Raw genomic sequence first — 24,186 nt, 5'->3', positions numbered from 1 at the left:
CTCCAACTTTACTGAGGTGGCTGACCACGTCCACGACCAAATCCGCCCCTAAACTGGAACTCAGTTGCTGACCCAGACCCGGCCTCAGCTTTCTTTTTGGCACCAGGGGGCACAGCGCTTCGCATGTAGGTGTCTCTGTCAGCTTCCACTCATGTGAGTCTTGCAGGTCACTCTCCCTCCAGACCTTTGGGCCGTGGTCGGCCAGTCTCAGGGCAGCTGTGGCACAGAGCGGCAGGCACAATCTCAGGGGGCAGGTGGAGGTAATCACGGAGATACTGGATGCCCTCATTGGTAAGGTACCAGTAGAATGTCTCCAGGCAAACTGTTCCTTTACGTAGCCTCGTGCTTTGAGAGACTGTATGGCCTTCATGACATGAAGGTTGGGCACATTCTTGTCTGCCAGCGCAGGGTGTTTGGGCATGTGGACATCCTTCTTGGCCACCATCACTCCCTCCTTGAAAAGGAGTTCATAAATGGCAATTTGGTTCTTCTTGAGCATCAGCATTTCAGCAGCTGCTACGTCCAGGGCTGGGGCTCAGTTAAAAAGATTTTAATAAAATATCAAACACTGTACAGCTGTTCCTGTATTTAGATTTATAGGGAACTCTTCGTAAATCCATCTATTTATTAAGTCCAGTATATAAGACAAGTTTAAGCTTGCAGGCTCTGGTTGCATTTTCCCTAAAAGATTGTTGATAGACTCTTTAAAGCTTAAAAACCCAGATGATATACATTTAATTGGGTGCCTTTTCTGAAATAGCTCAGTTTCATCTACTCCCTGCTTGATGATCTCCGCTGTTGTTGAGGAAACTCTTAGGTAGTTACCTCGTTCGTTCTGAATCCCGCTGCACATTAGGATCCATAGGGAATTTAAAAAAAAAATGATGCCTAGAGTCCACTTCTTAGGATTTGATTAGTTGTATGTGGTGGGGCTTGGGCATTGCTGTTGTTTTTCATTTTTGTTTTTGTTAAAGCTTCCTGATGATTCTTAAGTGCATTAAGGATTGAACACCACTGAGCTATGATATCCACAGTAACTGATTTGTCATTCACTTTCAGTTTGCAAATTCAAACAGGGCCTGAACATACGCACTTATCTCTGGCTTGTGACAAAAATATCACATTTTCCCCATGCTTATTCTTTACATTCTCAGGCACTATTCTAGTCTCCTGCTCAATTGTCAATGGTGTAATAGTGCTCTTTCATCACTACTTTTATTTTTGAAAGGAAGAGTCCTTTTCATATGTTGCATGACTTCTTTGTCCTAAAGATTCATACCTACTCTTGAATTATGTAGACTGTATCTAAATGATACATTTGAAATTTTTTGAAGCTACTTTCAGATTTTATTATTTTTTATTTTGTTTCTTATTTCAAGTGCCTCTTCTCATTAACATTTCAGCCCTTACAACTTCTGTTGTTATGGACACGATGGGGTTAGTTCCACTCAAAAAATATCTCAAAGCAAAAGACAAACACAGTAAGCGCTTGGATTAACAATATTATGCCTACGTCTGACAAGAATTCAAGATATCGGTGACTAAGAATTGATTTGCTTTTGCTGAGGCTTTGTGTTCATGAACATTTTAAAGTAAAAAGTTTAGTAACAGGAATGAAATTGGTAGCTAACATTTTCTTGATCTAATTTGCTGGGTACCGTCAATTCTGAGGAAAGTACTATTTTCTTCAGCTTATATCAGCAAAGTAAGACAGAGAGGTTAAATAAATTGTCTAAGTTCTACTTCTGAAAAATATACAAAAGTACACTAATCTTCTATGCCAAGAGAATAAAGAAGTTAAATATTATTTCATATAGAATATAAAGTGATCAGATATATAGTTCTTACTACATTTCTGACTGCTGAAAATGGGTTGGTAAGCTTGACAAAAGATAGTTATGGCTAAAGTATAAATGATAAAACTTCGATAGTTTTGTTCACAGATGTATACCTATTCCCCTGTTTAACATCTCGTTGTTAAAGAAGAGAACTTACTTGGGCGCCTGGGTGGCTCAGTTGGTTAAGCATCTGCCTTCGGCTCAGGTCATGATCCCAGGGTCCTGGGATCGAGTCCTGTGTGGGGCTCCCTGCTCAGTGGGGAGTCTGCTTCTCCCTCTGTCCCTCCCCCCCAACCCCTGCTCATGCTCTCTTTTGTACTCTCTCTCTCAAATAAATAAAATCTTTAAAAATAAATAAATAAAGATAAAGAGAACTTACTTAACTTAGTTTAAACTTCTCTTTACTAATTCAACTTTTTTTTCAACTTATCTTTTGGAGTATTTCACCTTTTGTTACACAGGGAGGCTTGCAATAGGTTACCAATTTACTACTAATTTAAATATTATAATATTTAAGTGGGAAAATTATTAAAGTTTACTTATTCAGGGAGTGAGAAGATAGAATCCAAATTATTTATCACCTTTCTTCTATTTATTCTCTGTTTTCTGCTTTTTAGTTATTCATCTATATTTTAGTATTTCAAGGAGTTGCAGAAAATCAAGCCAGGATTTATTGAGAAGAGAATGAAATGAGATTCAAGGACTATCTGTTTTTATTTATATTCGACCCCTCTCCCATGTCCATTGTTAGCAAACCAGTAATGTATATGAATTCTGAAATATGATTGTTTTAAACTAATACTTCTGAGTGTGGAAGCATCTCCTTTATAGAGAACTTTTCATTTTATAAATCTGCAGTCTTAGTGGCTGTTAACTTAAATATTTGGAAGACATATTGCTCAAAAAAATTCACTTAAAACCTTTACTGTATTTCTGTTAAAATGCAGCATCATCAAAATTTGATCAGTAGGTGTGTAAAGTAAATTAATGGTGGAACTATATTAACCAAATCATGTTGAACCCCATTTCAGAAGGCTTTCTTGACCGTTTTTAACGTTAGCGTTAACGTAGTGTTAAAATAATTAACCATTGTTTTTACCTGGCTATACCTGAAAATGAAGAGGGCATTTACTCTTCAATTAAATTTAAAAATGTTTACTTTTCAGGTGATTCGATCTGGGCAAAAATTAAGGAAAAAGCCTACTGACACAGGCGAGAAACGTGGAGGCTGGTTTAGTGGGTTTTGGGGTAAGAAGGAGTCTAAGAAAAAAGATGAAGAATCTTTGATTCCTGAAAGTAAGTTCCAAGTCGGATAATTTATTGTACACTGATAAGTAAAAAATATATAAATTCTATTTTAGCCAGTTAGTGGACTTTTATGTTTATTATAAGCAAGTTAGTGTAAAGGTATAAGCAAATATTTCAGGGTGGAACATGTCTGGGTTTATCTAACTAAATTAAAACTTTGATATTTCTGAGGAAATTATTTGTGTGAAATTTTATAAGTTTGAATTCAGAAATGTCAACATCTGACATTTCTTATTGTTACTTTTTACATGGATATCAGAAGTTTCACTTAATTTTTAACATACTTAGGGAATTCTAAAATCCTTATGTGAGACCAGAATTCCCTTAATGGTGTCTCTTTGCCTTTTCTTGACATAAGCAAGCAAATGCATGATGTTTGTTTTAAGTAGGCACAGTAGTATATTAGTATACACAGTATATATATCTGACTGCTTTTGCTTTAGCATTGATTTTAGGGCACTTGTTAGTTTGGTTTGATTGTTTTTATTGTATCTGTAAAACTGAAGCAATTGATTTCTTAAAATACTGTCCTTGCTTTGTAGCTATTGATGACATTATGACTCCAGAGGAAAAAGATAAGCTCTTCACTGCTATCGGTTATAGTGAGAGCACCCACAACTTAGCTTTACCCAAGCAGGTAATTATTTTTTAGGTGGTTTAAGAAGTATTTTATTTCATTTTACTGTATTATCTTGAATTGGGTTAAATGAGTTATTGATTTTTATAAAAATGTTATCATTTGTTTCTTCTCACAAGAATGTGTGAGAAGAATTGGAGTAAATTCTTTTTTAAATGTTTGATAGAATTTACCAGTGACATTATCTGGTCCTGAGGTTTTCTTTGTCGGGAGGTTTCTGATTACTGACTCGATCACCTACTCGTTATTGGTCTGTTCGGATTTTGTATTTCTTCATGATTCAGTCTTGGTGGATTGTCCATTTCTAGAAATTTATCCATTTTTTTCTAGGTTGTCTAATTTATTGGTATATAGGTGTTCATAGTAGTCTCTTATGATCCTTTGTACTTCTGTGGTATCAGGTGTAATATCTCCTCTTTTACTTATAATTTTATTCACATGTGTCATCTTTTTTTCTTGCTTAGTCTAGCTGAAGGTTTGATAGTTTTGTTTTTAAAAGAATCAACTTTTGGTTTTATTAATCTTTTCTATTGTTTTTTTATTCTCTATTTCATTTAGTTCTTCTCTAATTTTTATAATGTCCTTTCTTCTTCTAACTTTGGGCTTTGGGATGCCTGGGAGGCTCAGTTGGTTAAGCTTCTGCCTTTGGCTCAGGTCCTGGGATCGAGTCCCGCATCGGGCTCCTTGCTCGGCGGGGAGCCTGCTTCTCCCTCTGCCTGCCACTCCCCTGCTTGTGTTCTTCCTCTCTCTGAAAAGTAAATAAGTAAAATCCTTAACTTTGGGCTTAGTTTGTTCTTCTTTTTCTAGTTCCTTGAGGTGTAAAGTTGTTTATTTGAGATCCTTCTTTTTTCTTGTCTGAATTTATCACTATAAACTTCCCTATTAGAAGGAAGATGCTTCTGCTGCATCCCATAAGTTTTGATGTATTGAGTTTCCATTTTTGTTTATCTCATGCTGTTTTTTTATTTTCCTTTTGATCTATTCTTGATACAGTGGTTGTTCAGGGGTGTGTGTTGTTTAATTTCCACATATTAGTGAATTATGTAGCTTTCCTCTTATTAAGATCTTATTCCATTGTGGTTGGGAAAGATACTTGATATAATTGATACCTTCTTGAATTTTTTGAGACTTGTTTCATTGCCTAATATATGATCTATCCTAGGAAATGTTCCTGTGGGCTTGAGAAGAATGTTTATTCTGCTGCTGTTGAGTGGAATGTTTTGTGCATGTCTCTTAGATCCCTTTGGCTTACAGTGTTTAAATCCACTGTTTCTTTATGATTCTCTGTTAGGATGAGCTATCTGTTGTTGAGAGTGGGTTATTGAAGTCCCCAACTATTGCCATTTATTTCTCTTTTTAGTTCTGTTAGTATTTGCTTTATGTATTTAGGTACTGTAATGTTGGGTGCATAAGTATTGACAAATCTTATGTTTTCTTGATTGACTGATCTCTTTATCATTATATAATGACCTTCTTGTCTCTTTTGACAACATTTAACTTAAAGTTTATTTTCTTCTGATTTAAATATAGCTACCCTTTTTGAGGAGAGTTACTATTTGCTTGAAGTATCTTTTTCCATTCCTTCACTTTTAGTCTATGTGTGTCCTTAAAGCTAAAGTGAGTGTCTTTCTTGTAGGCAGCATATCATTGGATCTTATTTTTTTTTAAATCCATTTTGCCATTCTTTATCTTTTTATTGGAAAATTTAATCTCCCTACTTTTAAAGTAATTATTTAGGTAAGGACTTACTGTTGCCATTTTGTTAACTTTCTGTTTTATGAATCTTCCTCTCTTAATGTCTTCCTTTACGTTTTGATGAGAATCAACTCCCTGCTTCTCTGTTCTACCTCGTTTTGACCTATTTTTTCGTCAGGATTTTTTTTTTCCTCAGTGTTTTTTTAACCCTTCGAAGACATCAAGCAGATGTTCTCTATATTTTGTCCAGTTTTTGAGCCAGAGGATTGGTCTGAATTAGTTTGCTTCAGTGAAAGTTGGTGAATTGAGTCTTTATGTGACAAAATATTTTATCAAGTTTCATTTTTATTATCTCTAAAACTAGGAGAAATGAATTTTGGATCTCTTGTAGTTGTCCTTTTTGAACAATTTTGTAATTTTGTATTGAAGTTGCTAATGTTCTTTTTGAACATTTAGATCACCTTATAATTCAACAAATTTAAATAAGAAATTATTAAAGAAACTAATAATTAAACTATAACTATTTTCATTCATTCTTTTTGTTTAGTATGTTGCCCATATAATGACACTGAGACTAGTCAGCACGTCTGTCACATTAAGAGAAAACAAAAATATCCCAGAAGTACTGAAAATTCAGATAATTGACCTGGGCACCCAAGTATCTCAGCGACCAGGAGCACAAGCACTTAAGTAAGTTTTAAAAAGCTTATTATTTCAGTTTTTATTTCTAGATATGACTTGGCCAAAAAATAGTGTTATTTAGCATTAAACAACTTCTTTAGTTTCTTTTCCTTTTGTGTGTCAGATGGTCTTTTTATATATGAATTTGTTTTGTTACAAAGCTGTATGAGGAGTTCATCATTTATTCTACCCTCTGTTCTTTCCTTTACAAAAATTTATTGGATACTGTTAAATTTATCAGTTTGATACTATGAAGGCTAGCATAGGAACATTAAGTTTCTGTTTTTAAGAAGTTTATGCTGTAGATGTTAAGAGAGGATAACCAAAAAGTTAATAATAAAAGAAATATGTAACATATGAGAGAGCTGTAGGTGAGAAGATGGTGTAAAGTGAAATCCTTGAGGTTAATGCTACACAAGCTCAGCTGCAGAGGAGAATAACTTGGGCTAGAAGAATTGGGATTTAGGGTAGCTGAGTAGAAAGAAAAAGCAGGGATGAGGGTGTTTTCAGGTGACATGAAATAGAGGGTTGAGTTCCCTGAGTGAAGTGTAGCTTACATTCATGTAACAGTGATCATCAGAACTTCTGTAGTGTTCAGGAGTTGGCCAAAGCGGGTTTCTCATGCAGATGAGAAGAGCCAAAAACCAAAACAAAACCCCAGATTGTATGGGTAATTAAATGCCAGGCCAAGGAGTTTGGACTTTACCTTGGGTAGTAGGTATAGTACTGGCTCTCAAAGGAATTTTTTTAAAAGGAAAATTTATATTTTAACCCATTATGTTACACAGCATGTTAATTATTTATTTACTCACTGGATTGTAGGGTGGAAGCAAAATTAGAACATTGGTATATAACAGGTCTGAAACAGCAGGGTGTTGTACCGTCACTCGTGGCTTCCATTGGTGATACTACCTCATCCTTGCTTAAAATCGAGTTTGAAACCAATCCAGAGAATAGCACGGCTGACCAGACTCTGATTGTTCAGTCTCAGCCTGTGGAGGTCATCTACGATGCTGTAAGTGCAAGGAGAAAGTCAATCTTGATTAAACCTATCTTATACTTCTGACATATGGTGTTCTTATTTTTCCTCTTTTATACCTAACATTTATTTACTTAGCAACTAAGTTTACTAACACTTTTTTCTTGTTTTAAAAGCAGTACATGCTTACCAGTTAATTTTACTTTTTCATATGCTGTCATTTTTTTTCTATTGTACTTATCTATGCTTATGTTAAAGTAAAAAAAAAAAATCTAATATACTATTCAAAAAGTCTGTGTTGGAGTGCCTGGGTGGTTCAGTCTGCCTACCGCCCCCACTTGTGTGTGCACCTGTGTGCACTTACTTTCTCTCAAATAAATAAAACCTTTTTAAAAAAAAGTCTGTTTATTGTACCAACTACTCCCGAATAGTTATACACTGACTTCTTGTTCCAGTTCAGTTTTGCTTATTTTCCCTTTCCCCTAAATATCTGGACCAATTCAAATTGCTTTAGGAGTAATAAAAGAATTTTAAATATTGTTCATATAAAAAAAAGCATTAACTTTAGATGTCATTGAAAATGCTGGCTCAAGTTCTGTATCTATGGTTCCATCTTTTATTCAAATGCTCTTAACTTATCTCAGGCTAGCCAACAGGATCGCTAGTCATTGCATCCCTTGTAAGTTCGTCCTACTCTGTTGTTGAGAACCGTGACTTTTTTTTTACTTTACAGTTTAGAAGTGTAGTCACAGGCAGGGTTTAATTTAATTTTTTAAATTAAAAAAAAATTTAAATTGTGGTAAAATACATGTACTTTACCATCTTGGCAATTTTTAAGTGTATAGTTTAGTAGTAATGTCCATTGCTATATCAACATGACACCTTAGAACATACAGAGTCACCTTAATGACATGCACACATTTGTTGCCTCTCTAGTAAGCTTACTTGGGCTATTCCTTTTTTTAGATTTTTTTTTTCCACCAGAGAGAGATGCAATAGGGCAGAGTATCTTTGGAGGTATCTCCTAAGTTTGGAGCCACAGTTGTTTAGAATTAAACTGAAACTTTAAAATTTATAATATGGAAAGTACTGTGTATAGCTTGCTTATATTTTAAATTACTTTACAGAAAACCATCAATGCAGTGGTTGAATTCTTTCAATCAAATAAAGGATTAGATCTTGAACAAATAACATCAGCTACATTAATGAAGCTGGAAGAAATTAAAGAGAGAACAACTACAGGTAAAGAATTTGTCTGCATAAACATCAATGAAATTCAAAATTTTACCTATTCTAATGAAAACTTTGTGTGTAAATCTGGTTCTAAAGAAACATACTTTTATACAGCATGGTCTCTAAACTCAAGCCAAGTACTTTATGTGGTTGCTTAACTAAAGAAATGATGAATTTTGGGGCGCCTGGGTGGCTCAGTCTTTAAGTGTCTGCCTTCGGCTCAGGTCATGATCCCAGGGTACTGGGATCGAGCCCCGCATTGGGCTCCCTGCTCGGCAGGAAGCCTGCTTCTCCCTCTCCCACTCCCCCTGCTTGTGTTCCCTCTCTGGCTGTGTCTCTCTCTGTCAAATAAATAATTTAAAAAAAGTGTTTAAAAAAAGAAATGAATTTTTCTCTCTCTGGATAAAATACTAGCTATGTTGGGTTTACTGTACAGTGTAATGATACGATTGTCTCCCTTTGACCATATGCAGTTTCACCTTAGATGCTTAATTTTGAGGATAGTCTGTGAGAACTGATGCTCCTCCATAATACTTTTCAAGTGATACTCATATTCTTATTGTTAATAATATATTTACATATGTCAACTTGACCATCTAATCTTTTATTATTTCTTTTAGGACTTACACACATTATTGAAACTCGAAAAGTCCTTGATTTAAGGATAAATCTGAAGCCTTCTTATCTAATACTTCCACAGACAGGTTTCCACCATGAAAAGTCAGATCTTCTCATTTTAGACTTTGGTACATTTCAGGTAGGTGTATATCCATTTCTTCCTGCCCATTTTTGCTCAGGTTGGAAGCTAGCTATCTGACAGTTTGCTGTTTTTCCCTCAGAGTTTACTTAAATTAAACTTAGACTTATTTCTTCTTAGTATTTTGTCAAGACTAGCTTAGATTGAGTATTTTATCTATATTTTATGGCTATTAAAAAAAACATGGAAAACCCCTAAAATTTTCTGTAATGGTAGATGATTTGATATTGAGGACTGGATTACTGCTGTATTTTTCTAGTTGTAGAGAAGTACTCCTAGATGTCCAGAGTTTAACTGCACAGTATTATTTGTTAATTTACTTATTTTGACAATAGGAAATTATACACATATTAATATACTTGTTATACCACTGTCAGCAATTAAATTGAGTAAGAGAACGCTAAGGTTTTGGGTGTTGAACCCGTTAGAAATCCAAGCATCTGAGAAAAATGAAGATTTCAAAAAATATAGTCCCGAATGGATCCTTGCTTCCTTTGGGAAGAGGGAAAAGGAAGTGGAGGCTGAAGCTGAATTCTAATGGCCTGTTTATTCAGGTGATGTAATGAGAAGAAGAAGGAACAAAACTTGTGATTTCATGGTGAAGAGGTTAGGTTGTAGGGGTGCTGAGCCATGAGTTGCAATAACTGCTGAGAGCTAGGAAGAGTTGCATGTCTAGACAGAGTCGTTGAGGTAGACAGCTGTGTAACTGATCTTCTAATTAATACAAATATGCTGAGCACCTAGTACCCAAACATATTAAAGATGTATACTGAAATATTATATTCCTAATAAAATACTTGAAAAAATTGTCAGAAAATTAAGCAGAACGTGAACTCACTAAGGACAGTGTTTTCATTTTAGTTAGGTTTTAAGAAAACACAACAAAAATATTAATATATTTTTCTGTTAAGAAAATTGAAGTTTTTGTCCATTTTAGCTTAACAGTAAAGATCAAGGTTTGCAGAAGACTAATAATTCATCTCTGGAAGAAATAATGGATAAAGCATATGACAAATTTGATGTTGAAATAAAAAGTGTGCAGTTACTCTTTGCAAGAGCAGGTAAGCTTTTGCTCAATTTTTAGGATCTTGAAATTATATTGAATGGCTTAGGTAAATATGTGTGCATGTATATCAACCCTGACAATGTTTTGAACACATATCCTGTTGGTCACTTAAGAAAACCAAATTGGAGCCCATCAGTGCAAATCATTGCCACAGGTAGAAATAGAGATAGAAATATGCCTATTCATCTTCAGGTACTTAGCACCGTTTGAATCTAGGTCCAGTCATTACCTATTTTGTTGTGATGTGACTATGAAACTGCCCAGAACACAAAAATAGAAGTTGCTATTGGCTTAAGTTTTTCTGTCTCAGTGCTTTTGGGATGTCTCAGTGTTGTCTTCCCTTGCTACTTTATTTTTAAATATTTTGACTGTATTAGCCTAGTCATTATTTCAGTAGTATTATAACCTACTTTTGTAGATATCTGACAAGTATGGATATAGTCTTAAAATCCTAAAGGTAATTAATTATTTTCCAAAAGTTATGGTGTTTTCTACTGCTTAAGTAAAGAACGCTGGTTCTCCATACTTGTTTAGTTTCTAAAAGCAATAAATATTTGCTAAATATCCTTGAATTTAGCACTTTGTGGTAGGTCATTGGAAGAAAGAAAGTAACTCTATGCACAGAGTATATACTCTAGTAGGAATGAAGAGATTTATTAAAATGTAAATACATAATGCTTTATGTATTAATTCCTTGGAGGGAAGTACTTTTACACAGACCATTTTACACAGACCATTAAAACGGCCTTTTCTTTCATATGTACTTAATTGTTTGAGTTATAAGTGATAAAAGATGTTCAGTGATTGCCATCACTTAAGGTCTGTGTAGGATTCTGTTGGAAAGTCTGACTTTGGAACTTTTTTTTTTTTTTGGAGGAAAGTGATTATTATACTTTTTTATGATAAAATCTTAATAAAACTCATTTTTGTTTTAGAATTATGTGCTAAACTAGTGTAATTTCTCTAAGGAACCCCAGAAACCTCTTTTTTTCCTCTGTCATTTTCTATTTTTTTTTCCCTTTTTTTACTGCAACCACCTACCTTGATCACTAATTCCAGAATCAGGGCAATAAAGTCCTCTATTTTTTTTTTCCTATTGGCTTTAAAATGCAAGATGTTGTATAAACATCCTCCAAATAAATATTTACAATTATTTTTATATCACATTTTTTGACTCCTGTTGGTCTTATTTTATTTATTTTTTGTTTTTGTATCATTGTTTATTTTAATCTGTTGTAGGCCATTTTGATTGTTCTGTCCCCCCATCACATATGTACTAATGCTTATAAACATATTTGTATATAAAACTATTTCTTTCCCACTGATTTTTTTCCTTTATGTTTTTATTCCCCACTGTAGACTATCCTTTGTCAGTACTTGTGAATCACTTCATAGTCTTTAGAGACGTAAGCCAGATTGATAGCCTAGACGTGATGGACCCAGGATGAGGCTAAAGAATGTCAAATGGGGTTAGAGTAGACATGGGAAAAAATAGACACTGAAATTCCTTGTCATTAATAACCCTCATTTTTAGAGCATGGGTGAATTTTAATTTTTTTCTCTGATGTGGACTGTATAATTTATTATAGCAAATTATTTTAGTATTCATAGAGCAGTAATAATCCAATGGGAATTGTTTAGTAATTAAGTGGGGAAAAGTGCCCACTTATTATGAACTGTTACTGCTAACTAGAAAGCATTTTAAAATAAACAGTTACGTTATTAACCATCAATCTTATTTTTTTGTCAATCTTATTTTAAAAAATAAAGGTCATTTACATATGCTGAAAGAAATAAAAATTAGTATTTATTGAATATGTTTGCTGTCTTCTATTAAGTTAGAGTAATTTTTCACAGAATGTCTGAAAAACTAATTTAAAAAATTTTTTAAAGAGGAAGACTGGAAAAAGTGTCGATTTCAACATCCATCAACTATGCATATATTGCAACCCATGGATATTCATGTTGAGTTGGCCAAGGCAATGGTAGAAAAAGACATTAGAATGGCCAGGTAATGTATTTCTTTTATATTATAAAATTAACAAGGCGAAATGTATCTGTATCAGTTACTGGATTCTATTTATTTATTTATTTATTTATTTATTTTTTATTATGTTAATCACCATACATTACATCATTAGTTTTTGATGTAGTGTTCCATGATTCATTGTTTGTGCATAACACCCAGTGCTCCACGCAGAATGTGCCCTCTTTAATACCCATCACCAGGCTAACCCACCCCCCCACCGCCCTCCCCTCTAGAGCCCTCGGTTTGTTTCTCAGAGTCCATAGTCTCTCATGGTTCGTCTCACCCTCCAATTAAAGAACTAGATTTGTGAAGGACAGAAAAAATGATTATCTTATAGCAGAAACACATTTTTAAGAAAATGTTTATTTGAATTATGTATCCCCTCTCTTATTTCAGAAGTATTTGGAATTTTATATTGTGTAATATTTGGTTATCTGTGTTTTTGAATGGATCAGATCCATCAATTCAATATCAATAAAATAAAATCTTCAAAAATCAGCGATGTGGGTGGAGCTAGAGATTGTTATGCTAAGCAAAATAAGTCAGAGAAAGACAAATACCATATGATTTCTCTCATATGTGGAATTTAAGAAACAGAACAGATGAATGTAGGGGGAAGAAAAAGAGAGGCAAAGAAGAAAACAGACTCAACTATAGAGAACTGAGAGATGCTGGAGTTGGAGGTAGGTGGGGGAGATGGGTTAAATGGGTGACGGATATTAAGGAGGGCATTTGTGAAGAGCACTGGATGTTGTATGTAAGTGATAATCACTAAATTCTACTCCTGAAACTAATATTACACTGTATGTTAACTAACGAATTTAAATAAAAACTTGAAACTAGGGAAAAGAATAGAGGCTCTTTTGATAATGAAACCACATAAAATCTTGAGAATAATTCAAGGGAATGAAAAGTAGGAACTGAATTTTGAATTTAAGGAGATAATTATGAAATATTTATGCTGCCTTCTTAAAAACAGCCTTACTGAAATATTATTGACATTCAGCAAGCTACATCTAATTAAAGCGCACAATTTGATAAGTTTTGACATATGTATATCAGTAAGCTACATCTAATTAAAGCGTACAATTTAATAAGTTTTGACGTATGTATATATCTATGAAACCATCACTATAGTCAAGATAATGAACACATCCATCATCCCTTCAGAGTCCTTGTGTCCTTTTATAGAGTTGGCCCTTGAACAATGCAAGGGTTAGAGGCACTAGCCCCCACCCCAGTCCCACACTCGCTCTTTTGAAAATCCATGTATAAATTTTGATTTCCCCTAAACTTAACTACTAAAAGCCTACCTTTAACTGGAAGTCTTACCGATAATATTAGCAGTTGATTAACACATGTTTTGTGTATGTGTTATATCCTCTGTTTTTACAATAAAGCTAGAGAAAAGAAAATATTATTAAGAAAATCATAAGGGAGAGAAAATACAATTACAGTACTTCATCGTATTTATTGAAAAAAAATTTGCATTTAAGTAGACCCATGGAGATCAAATCCAAGTTGTTCAAGGGTCACATCTCTATTTGTGAGGGATATTTGTGCTTTCATTGTTTTTGTATCAGCGTTATCAGGGTGATGTTGGCCTCATGGAGTGAGTTTTTTGGAGGAAGTTGTGTAGAAGAATTATTTCTTCTCTATATGTTTGGTGGAGTTCATTTAGTGAAGCCATCTGGACTTGAGTTTTGTTTTTTGGGGGAGAGTTTTTAACTGCAAATTCAATATATTTCATAGATAGAGGGCAATTCAGATTTTTTTGAGTGATCTTTGGTAGTTTGTCTTTTAAGGAAGGAATCTGTCCATCTTAGTTTTTGAGTTTATTGTAATAAGATTGTTCATATATTATTATATTGCCTTTTTAATACATAGAGAATTTGTAGTGATGCTATATCTCTCTCTCTCCTGATGTTAGTAGTTTGTACCTTTTCTCTTTTTTTCCTGATCAGTTTATCAGTTTTGTTGATCATCTTCTGAAAGAATCAGCTTTTGGCTTCAATTATTTTCTCTATTCGCCTTCTGTTTTTTATTTCATTGATTTCCACTCTCATGTTTGTTATTGCTTTTTTCCCTTTCTGCTTCCTTTGGGTTTCATTTGCTTTATTTTCCTAGGTTTTTTTTTTTTTTTCCCACCTTTAAGGTGGAAGTTGAAAACACTGATTTAAGAACTTTCTTCTTTTCTACTGTAGGCATTGAATGTTGTATATTTCTCTTGAAATACTCCTTTACTGTACCCCTCATATTTTGAAATTCTTAAGTCAGTAAGCTGGGGTATTTCTAGGTCTTCCCTCATTTGTTTTCCGTTTTTCACCTGTCTTTTGTTGACTAATGTCCAATGTCTTTTAAACCATTGTTTCATGTATTTTGTCCAACTTTGTAGTTATTTTGGGTGGGAGGGTTCATCCAGTCCCTCTATTTGAGATGCCTTTAGTTTCACAAATAATAAAGAAGCATCTTTACATATTTATGGTGCTTTCAACTTACAGAGTACTTTTGTAGAAAGTTCAATATTTTGAGACAGGAATAGCCAACCGGCCTCTTTTCGTGTGTGCCTTATACAGAATATCATTCTTCATATAATGGTTAGGCAGCTGTCAACTTGAGCTGCTCATGTTGGCAAGTCAAAGATAAGCAGTAACTGGAAAGAACTTCCTGAGCAGCAAACAGCTGCCACAAAGCTATTGAGACAGATAAGCCAAGGCAGTTATGCTGAGTAGGGAAGCCGAGTAGAAGCAGGGGTCCAAAAGTAAGCAACTAATGAGAGCACAGCAATGATTCAGTAGTGGGTAAAACAGATGTCCTTAGGGTGCTTATATTTTAATCAGGAGACATAAAATAAGCAAACATATGTGATATGTCAGGTGCTGACAAGTACTAGAAAAGGAAATAAAGCGCAAGGCAAGGGGATAGAGAGTGATGGAGTAGATACTCTTAGATATGTTTAATATAAAATCTTTGATGCCAGGAAATAGTTAAAGCATGTATAGTGGTTTTAAAAATTAGACATTGTGTTTGAAAATATGTTCATAAAAATTAGTTAACTTTAAAAGGTTTGGCTGCTGAAGAGGGATACATTAAAATTATCTGGAAACTTGGCTTACGTAGAACCTTTCATTCTCTGACAATGTTGACTGAATGAGGCATTAGTTAGATTAAAACATGTCCAGAGTCACTTTGACTCCACAGTGTAGTCTCAAATCCATCCCCCCCCCCCATAATAGAGAGAAGCTGGACCTTAAAACTTTACAGTTGAATTGTATTTTTAGATTGAAAGTATCTGGAGGACTTCCATTGGTGCATGTGAGAATTTCTGACCAGAAGATGAAAAATGTGCTATGTTTGATTAACAGTATACCCTTGCCACAGAAATCCTCTGCACAGTCTCCAGAGAGACAGGTAAATAGATCTAATAAAAATGCTGCATTTTTACATATGTGTATATGGTGAGTTTTTTTCATCTTTCTATGAGCTAATTTGTTTTTGAATATTTTTTAGGGCCAGTTTCATTTATTTGATACACTTCTGAAGTTTAATGTTGTTGATTCTATACAAAAGTGCATATGGCATTGAATAGGGAAATTTTGAAGCCTGTTTTCACTACTGTTTAGAGTGGTGGTAGGAAGTCAGCTTTTAGAGAACAAAGGGAACAAAAAGACAAAGGAAAAAAATGTTTTACAAATTTATGAAATGTGTTTAAGTAAATTAGATACAAAAACCTCCTTAAAATGTTACAAAATAGAATAATTTGTATGTAATTTTCTTACACATTAGACTTAAAAGTTGTAGATAACTTTAATTGGAATTGATCTTTACAACATAAAAAAGGTGCTGAATTTCCACTTACTTTGAAATGAAATTTGAGAGAGCCCACCAATGCTGATACCATTTTCCAGGAACCTGTAATACAGACGCACAGTTAGTATTGTCAGAGACACCAACTAATTGACACACAACTAAATGATAAGTAGACTTGTCTACTAGAGTAGTACACAGTCTGCCCTTATAAATACAGGTGGTAGTCTTAATAGTTAGTAAACACTAGCCAACCATTAGTTGATTGCATAAAGTCCTTTTTTGGAAGATTTGTGTATTGTGGGTGTGTGTGTCTTTCCATCTCTCTCTAGCCTCTATTACTTTTTCAGTATTTTTCTCATTTAAGTACATTTGATCCTGCTAAATCAGTATGTTAAGAAAACTTCTTGTATTCTTTTCTAGGTATCCTCAATTCCTATTATTTCAGATAGGACAAAGGACCTACTTGATACTTCACTGTTGCTAGATGGAGTAGAATCAGGTAAGGAAAGTAAATGTTCTTTATTAAGCCAAGCCTGTATACATTTGTATATAGAGATAAAATTTTCAGAAAATAAAGGAATTTTGAAAGTATTAAAGCAATTCACTGGTTTTAGTTCTAGTTGTTCTAGAACACATGTTCTAGTTATTCTAACCAACTGTGTCATTTTGAGTCACCTTTTTTTGGTTTTGTTTAAATTCAAGTTAGTTAACATAGAGTGTATTATTAATTTGGGGTAGAATTTAGTGATTCATCAAGACAGTATGGTACTGGCACAAAAACAGATAATATAGATCAATGGAACAGAATAGAGAACGCAGAAATGGAGTCACATTTTTTTTAAGCCCAGTTTCTTCATTTGAATGAAAGGATTTTTTTTTCTTTTTAAAGATTTTATTTGTTTGAGAGAGAGAGAGAGAGAGAGAGAGCACAAGCTGGGGGAGGGAGAGGGAGAAGCAGACTCCCCTACTGAGCAAGGAGCCCAACATGGGGCTCAATCCCAGGACCCCAGCATCACAAGCTGACCTGAAGGCAGACGCTTAACTGACTTAGCCACCCAGGTGCCCCGAAAGAATTTTTGTGATTGCCAGTGCATAAGAGTCTAAACAAGCTACTTTTTCTTTTTTGCCCCAATTTCTACCTGATCTGATCTTTTTTTCTAGCTCTAGCCTAACTGATCGTGTTTAATTTTGAAGTAGAGTGTAAGCTTCATGAGGACAAGGATCATGTCTGCCCTGTTTACTTTAGTATCCTTAATGTCTGGTACAGACTGATATATGATGATGGATGATGCCCAACAGTTATTTATATTGAATATTGAATTAGTGAACTGAAGTGAAAAACAGAACTATTGAAGAAAAAAATAATAGGGTAGTTTGGTCTTTATATATCATTATCACATGCCAGGTTGAGTTACTTGGTGGGATTTGAAAAACATAACTGTATTCTGATTCTAAATATGAAGATTATATCTAATAAATGAATTTTACTTTTGAGAGATTTGAGTGTTTCATGCAGTTTTCAGTGGACATTCAAGTCAAATGAATGTGTTCTTTAGAGTCTGATGATGAATATTTTGATGCTGAAGATGGAGATACACAGACTGGTAAAAGTGTGAGAAGTTCAGTACTTAAAAAAGTTGCAGAGGCCCCAAATGAGGAGCTCATTAATCTTTTACTAAAGTTTGAAATTAAAGAGGTATGTATTTTTGTTTTGTCCATAAGTAAATATATTGTTGTCATCACTATCCTTGTAAACTATCTCATGCTAGATTCAAATATTAAATATATTAAAAATATACTCTTTCTTCCCTACTTCCTAACACACACACACAGTTACAAGAAAATGAAATGTTATTTTGTAAAAACTGATATGAGAGTGATCTATACTGTATCTAATCTATTCTGGAAAAGCTCAAGATACGTAGAGTGATTTTTTTTTTTAGAGAGAGCATGCCAGCGGGGTTTGTCGGGGTGGGGAGGGAGGAGAGAGAGAGAGAGAGAACCAAGCCTGATGCAGGGCTTGATCTCACGACTCTGAGACCATGACCTTGAGCCAAAATCAAGAGTTGGACACTTAACTGACTGAGCCACCCAGGCGCCCTCAGAGTAATCCTTTTATTTTTTATTTTTTTATTATGTTCAATTAGCCACTGTATAGTACATCATTAGTTTTTGATATAGCATTCAGTGATTCTTTTAAAGTAAAAGATCATGTCATTTCTCTGCTCACAACCGTCTGTTGGCTTCCATCTTGATTAGAGTAAAGGGTTAAGTCCTTCCCATGGCCTGCTAGGCCTTACATGGCATACAGGTCACCCCATATGACTTCTTTAGATTCATCTTCAGTTCTCTTCTGCCTTGCTCACTCTGCTCCAGTCATATTTCATTATCCCTTCAGTAAATATTCATCAAGTGTCAACATGGAGTGCATTGTTTTAGATACTGACCTTATAGCAAGCACAAAGTTCTTGCCTTATGGAGCTTACACTTGCCTTTTGTTCTTCCTTATATATACCAAAGCACATTCTTTGTGCTTGCTGGGGTATTTTTTTTTTTTTTTTATTTTTTTTTTTGCCTGGAACACTCTTTTTCTGTATGACTTGATTCTTTACTTCTATTATATACTTGCTCAGGTGCCATCTTACTGGAAAGTCCTGACCACCCAATAAAGGGGACCTTCACTTTTCCCCACTCTTCTTAGAATATAAGCTCCATCAGGACAAGGACCTTGTCTGTCCTGGTCACTTTGATGTTCCTAGCGGCTGGCATGGCCTTGTACATGGTAGATGATGCCCAATAAATATTTTATTGAATATTGAATGAATAAACTAAAATGATAAACAATGATAATCAGAATCATCTAAGAAAAAATAGTATTGTTTTTCCCAACTTCTTTTGCCATTTTGAGGTTTTAAATGTTGCTATAGTGAAGTATATTAAATTTTTTCTTTATATCTTAGTGTATGTTTAGAAAATTCTCCTTGATTACAAAAATATTTACCCACACTTTAATATATTATTTTATGATTTCATTGCTTTCACTTAAATCATTGATTTATCTGAAATTTACTTTTGTATAACAACTCTGTACTGAATATCTTGTTATACTATCTTATTGTTTCTATTTTTCAGTTGACACTCCTAGTTTTTCTTAAGTATATATCACTGCCAACAATGTTATTTTTGCTTTTTTTCAGTATTTACATTGTTCTGGTTATTATTGCTACCTAACAGGTTATTCCAAAACATGATAGCTCAAAACAACTGTTTTATTTTGCTCAGAGTATTATGGGTTAGGAATTGTGGAAGGGCCCAGCTTAGCAATTTTTTTTAAAGATATTTATTTATTTGAGAGAGGGAGAGAGAGAGTGAGCACTTGTGGGGGCCACAGGGGCATAGGGGAGGGAGAAGCTGACTCCCCACTGAGCAGGGAGCCCAACACAGGACTTGCTCCCAGGACCCTGAGATCATGACCTGAGCCAAAGGCTTAACCCACTGGGCCACCCAGGTGCCTCCCACCTTAGTAATTTTTGTGTATAGTTTTTCATGTGGTTGCAGTCTGATTTGCTGGAGCTACAGTGACCTGAAGCTTCAGAGGGCCTCAGAAGTGTCTGTCTCATGAGGCTGGCACTTAATACTGGCTGTTGGCTGGGACCTCAGCTGGGACTATTTGAAATGCTTACTCATGGCCTCCTGAACATGGCAGTCTCTGGGGAGTTGAACTTTTTACGTGGCAACTAGCTTTCCCTCAGTATGCATTCCCAGGTGGAAGTTTTATGGGTCTTTTTTATCATTGGAAGTTATTATTGTGTTGCTTCCTCTGTAGCCTGTTGAATGAAGTAGTCACAAGCCTGTTGAAATTCAAAGATGGTAGACAAAGATCTCTATCTCTTGATGGAATATCAAAGAACTTTCATGTTTTAAAAATTGCCACATGGGGCGCCTGGGTGGCTCAGTCATTAAGCGTCTGCCTTCGCCTAAGGTCATGATCCCAGGGTGCTGGGATCGAGCCCAGCATCGGGCTTCCTGCTCAGCGGGAAGCCTGCTTCTCCCTCTCCCACTCCCCTGCTTGTGTTCCCTCTCTCGCTGTGTCTCTCTCTGCCAAATAAATAAAATCTTAAAAAAAAATTGCCACATAAATATTTTGTATTTGATTGACTAAATATACTGGTTGTCATATCCAGAATAAATTTAAATAATACTGTAATAGTGAATAGCCTGTCTTACTTTTTACTTTAATGGGAATGCTGCTTTTTTTTTTTATCAACACACATGATTTAAACATGATGATAGGTTTAAACATGATAGAGTTAAACATCTAAACATGATAGGTTTAAGAAAAACATATTAAGTAAGAATCCATACATTCCTGTTTCTACTAAATTAAAAAAGTAAATCAATAATTGATGTAAAATTACATCATGATTTTTATATAGATGTATTCTGAATAATAGAATTTAAGGTGATAATTTCCAGTCATAGTAAATAACTTTATGGTAGTAAGAAAGTATGAGCAAAGTTTCTTTTATTCTCATGATGATATGTATGAAGAAAAATTTTGTTTTTAAGCATGATTCTAAAATTCATCAAGCCTTTATTGTCTGTCCTGATCTTTTAGGTGGTTTTGGAATTTACCGAACAACAGAAAGAAGAAGATACAATTCTGGTATTTAATGTTACTCATTTAGGAACAGAGGCTACAATGAGAACATTTGATATAACTGTGGTATCTTATTTAAAGAAAATTAGCTTGGATTACCATGAAATTCAAGGTAATAGTCGTAAAAATAGAAATAATGGTTAATAAATATAATATCACTTTGAGTATCTAAAACACTTATGTATATAATAATATAATAAATAATAGCTAGCACCTGTTTTAAGAATTTTATAAATAATAACTCATTTAACCCTTATGACAATGTTATTATCTCCAATTTACATATGAAGAAACTAAGGCATAAATTTAATATAATTTATCCAGGGTCATACTGCTGGTTAGTGGCTAAACCATGATTAAAACCGATTAAAACCCTGGAAGTCTGGGTTTGTATTCTTAACTACTGTGATCTACTGTCTTAGAGAGTCCATATAAATCTCCTTTATATAGGGAATATTATTCCCATTTTACAAGAAAGGTTAAATAAGGAGGGATTAAGTGGCTTATTCAAGACCATGCATCTTAGGAATGGCAAAACCTAGAATTTGTCTCTGATCTTGTAATATTAAAGTCTTTGTTCTTTCTATTAAATAGAATAGTAAACACTAGCCAACCATTAGTTGATTGTGTTTATATATCAGAAGCAGCACCAGGTTATAAAAACTTAGGATGGGGGATAAAATTCATTATTTTAGAAGCTCTTATGGTTTATTTCGGTGTACATCTTGTGTGCTAATTAAGTATTTGAGGAATGATGTAATGGGCGAATCTACAGTAATTACTTAATATTTGCCTAATATTTTCGTCAAATACAAAGTCTTATTTTTGTTATTTTTTAATAGTTGAAACTAAAACACATCTCAGTTTAGAAGAAAAATGTTTTATATGTTAGTCAGTTTCTATAAGCACTATGTTTGGATGGAGTTTACATTACTGACTTGAGGGGAAAATGTAAAAAATTTGCTAGGCTGTTTTTTCCTTTAGGGAAGGTTATGACCTTGACGCTGAAGTGAAAATTCTGAGATTTCTCAGGAGCAGGAGTTATAGAACTGCAAATAATAAAATGGTGTGTAAATATCTTCTTCCACAGCTTTTTGAGGCAGTTCCTTGGTATGTCTATGCGAAGGATATAGAGGATATCTAGTAGTGTGCCTGTAGTTTTTAAACTAAAAGAAATTTAGCAATTCCCCTCCCTTAGAAAATACTTTATTTTCTAATAAGCCTTCTCTCTTAGCCTAAACAAAGGAAAATTATGTAAATTTCTTTAATATGAATGAAATATTCTTAGAATTTTATAGCTTAATAAGGTATTACATATTTTTCTTTCTTTCTTTTTTTTAAATTCCTTAATTTTTTATTTTACCACTACCACAATTTACAGGGCAATATAGCTGATGTAATGAAAAGACAAAGACAAAGCTCCAACAGATGAAAGACCTCAGGAATGTACATGTAACTGACACTACACTGCATTAATCAGTAGCTGCACTTTTTGCACACTGTGGCTATGACAGTCCTGAACAAGAGGGTTTCCTGTTTAAGCTGCAGTAACTTTTCTGACTATGGATCATCGTTCCTTCTGTGGCAGATTTTTACAGTTCCTCTAATGCAGTTAGAACAACTGTCTCAAAGTAACCTGCAGCTTTCCTGACCACTCCTTGCTGTCTCTCCTGCCAAGAACTGTGGCCCTTTCTTCTGAATTTTTTTTAGAACCATCTGCTACCATATCCACCACTTCCACCACCAGATCCATAACCACCACCATAGGGACTGCCCGAGCTGCTTCCACCAAAACTGCCCCCCTTCGTGGGTCCATAATTTGATTGCTGTTGTCCACTATAATTTCCAAAATCATTACAGTTCCCACCACCACCGTAGTTACCTCCAAAATTTCCTCCTTCATTGTAACCATCGTATCCTCCACCACCACCTCCATATCCGCCTCCTTGGTTTCCATATCCTGGTCCACCACCACCATCGCCTCCTCTACTGCTATAACCAGGACCACCACCGTAGTTGCCACCATCACCTCCAAATCCATTATATCCACCCTGAGCCCCTCCATAACTACCTCTGCTGCCACCACCTCCACCACCATAGCTGCCTCTTCCACCAAAGTTTCCACCACGGCCAAAGTTACCACCACCTCCAAAGTTTCCTCCATGACCCATGAAGTTGCCAGATCCACCTCCACGACCTCTTTGTGATCCAGCAGACTGCATTTCTTGTTTAGAAAGGGCTTTTTTCACTTCACAATTATGCCCATTAATAGTGTGGTATTTCTGAACAACAGTTTTATCAACTGTATCATGATCATCAAAAGTTACAAAAGCAAATCCTCTCTTTTTTCTACTCTGCCTGTCTTCCATAACTTCTGTGGTTTCAATCTTGCCATACTTTTCAAAGTAGTCTCTCAAATTATATTCTTCTGTATCTTCTTTAGTACCACCAACAAAAATGTTCTTCACTGTTAGGTGGGCACCAGGCTTTACAGAATCCTCTCTAGAAACAGCTTTGGTTCCACTACATGCCCATCAACCCTGTGTGGTTGGGTGCACATTGCTGCATCCACCTCTTCAACACAAGAGTAAGTCACAAAACCAAAACCCCTGGAACATTTTGTTTGGGGATCTCTCATCACCATACAATCTGTAAGTGTACCCCATTTTTGAAAATGTTCTCTTAAACTATCATCTGTAGTTTCAAAGCTCAAACCACCAATAAACAGTTTTCTTAACTGCTCTGTTTCCTTTGGATCATGGCCCTCCTCCCCCCGGTGGCGGCAACGGCCGGAGTCGGGCTGGGGGCGACCGGGCGGTGGTTTTACCTCCATTTTGAGACCGGACTCACCTCTTCCAACTCGAGTTCAATATGGGCCCTGGTATTACATATTTTTCTGGTTCAGTCTTGTTATATAGTTGAGAAAACTAAAGTTGAGTATCTCCTAGTAAGGGTAGAGATGAACTAGAGTTAATTTTGCTTAATTCTTAATTAACTTGTCTTTCTCCTGCCATATAAATGCACATATGTCCTTAAAAATATCTAGGGAAGTATTGATTATTTTTGAACACAGATGTAAAATCAAATGAAAATAAATATGCATGTTTTTAAGTAAGTTGGATGCTAAAGGTAAGATCAATATTTAGATTGGTTTATTTATTCACCAGTGCGTGAAAATATGTGCAGATAGTCTTTTTAAAGCTTAATTAACAACATTTTTTTTAAAAAGAAAAAGACATACAGAAAATTCCAATCTTAAAAAAAGAGCAATTTATTTGAAACACTTTTTTCTTCTTCTTTAATCTAGGATCCAGAAAGAAGCCCCTTCACTTGATTAGCTCTTCTGATAAACCTGGATTAGATCTCTTAAAAGTAGAATATGTTAAGGTAAGGACCATAAAATGTTTACAAATTTACTGTATACTCTAAACTGTCGTCTGGAAGGAAAAAGATGATTAGTAGAAAAAGCAGATTAGTAAATGCTCCAGATGTT

The 24,186-nt window shown here is 34.8% G+C and overlaps 1 protein-coding gene and 2 pseudogenes across 6 annotated transcripts in view; 1 reads left to right on the top strand and 2 right to left on the bottom strand.

Moving 5' to 3' along the window:
• Window positions 1-24,186, top strand: part of VPS13C (vacuolar protein sorting 13 homolog C) — a 182,356-nt gene that overhangs the window by 49,790 nt on the left and 108,380 nt on the right. For 5 of the 6 annotated variants that reach the window (XR_012373649.1, XR_012373648.1, XM_073877118.1 and 2 more), the window contains 13 exons: window positions 3,005-3,134; window positions 3,689-3,783; window positions 6,026-6,168; window positions 6,982-7,174; window positions 8,266-8,380; window positions 8,992-9,128; window positions 10,066-10,189; window positions 12,088-12,205; window positions 15,505-15,634; window positions 16,454-16,532; window positions 17,590-17,729; window positions 20,652-20,805; window positions 24,001-24,080. Coding sequence is in view for 4 of the 6 variants with exons in the window: in XM_073877118.1 (XP_073733219.1) it covers window positions 3,005-3,134; window positions 3,689-3,783; window positions 6,026-6,168; window positions 6,982-7,174; window positions 8,266-8,380; window positions 8,992-9,128; window positions 10,066-10,189; window positions 12,088-12,205; window positions 15,505-15,634; window positions 16,454-16,532; window positions 17,590-17,729; window positions 20,652-20,805; window positions 24,001-24,080 (1,638 nt within the window). In the remaining 2 variants the exon portion in view is untranslated. Of the gene's footprint in view, window positions 1-3,004; window positions 3,135-3,688; window positions 3,784-6,025; window positions 6,169-6,981; window positions 7,175-8,265; window positions 8,381-8,991; window positions 9,129-10,065; window positions 10,190-12,087; window positions 12,206-15,504; window positions 15,635-16,453; window positions 16,533-17,589; window positions 17,730-20,651; window positions 20,806-24,000; window positions 24,081-24,186 lie in introns of those variants that run through there. The other variant, XM_073877120.1, reaches the window with a different exon arrangement.
• LOC112832773 (small ribosomal subunit protein eS10-like) lies at window positions 9-529 on the bottom strand (annotated as a pseudogene).
• On the bottom strand, window positions 22,386-23,566 carry LOC112832772 (heterogeneous nuclear ribonucleoprotein A3 pseudogene; annotated as a pseudogene).

Source organism: Callorhinus ursinus, unplaced genomic scaffold (assembly GCF_003265705.2).
Source record: "Callorhinus ursinus isolate GAN/ISIS: 27379988/994484 unplaced genomic scaffold, GSC_fseal_2.0 scaffold25, whole genome shotgun sequence".
Classification (NCBI taxonomy): Eukaryota; Metazoa; Chordata; class Mammalia; order Carnivora; family Otariidae; genus Callorhinus; species Callorhinus ursinus.
This window is presented reverse-complemented; position numbering and strand designations above follow the sequence as displayed.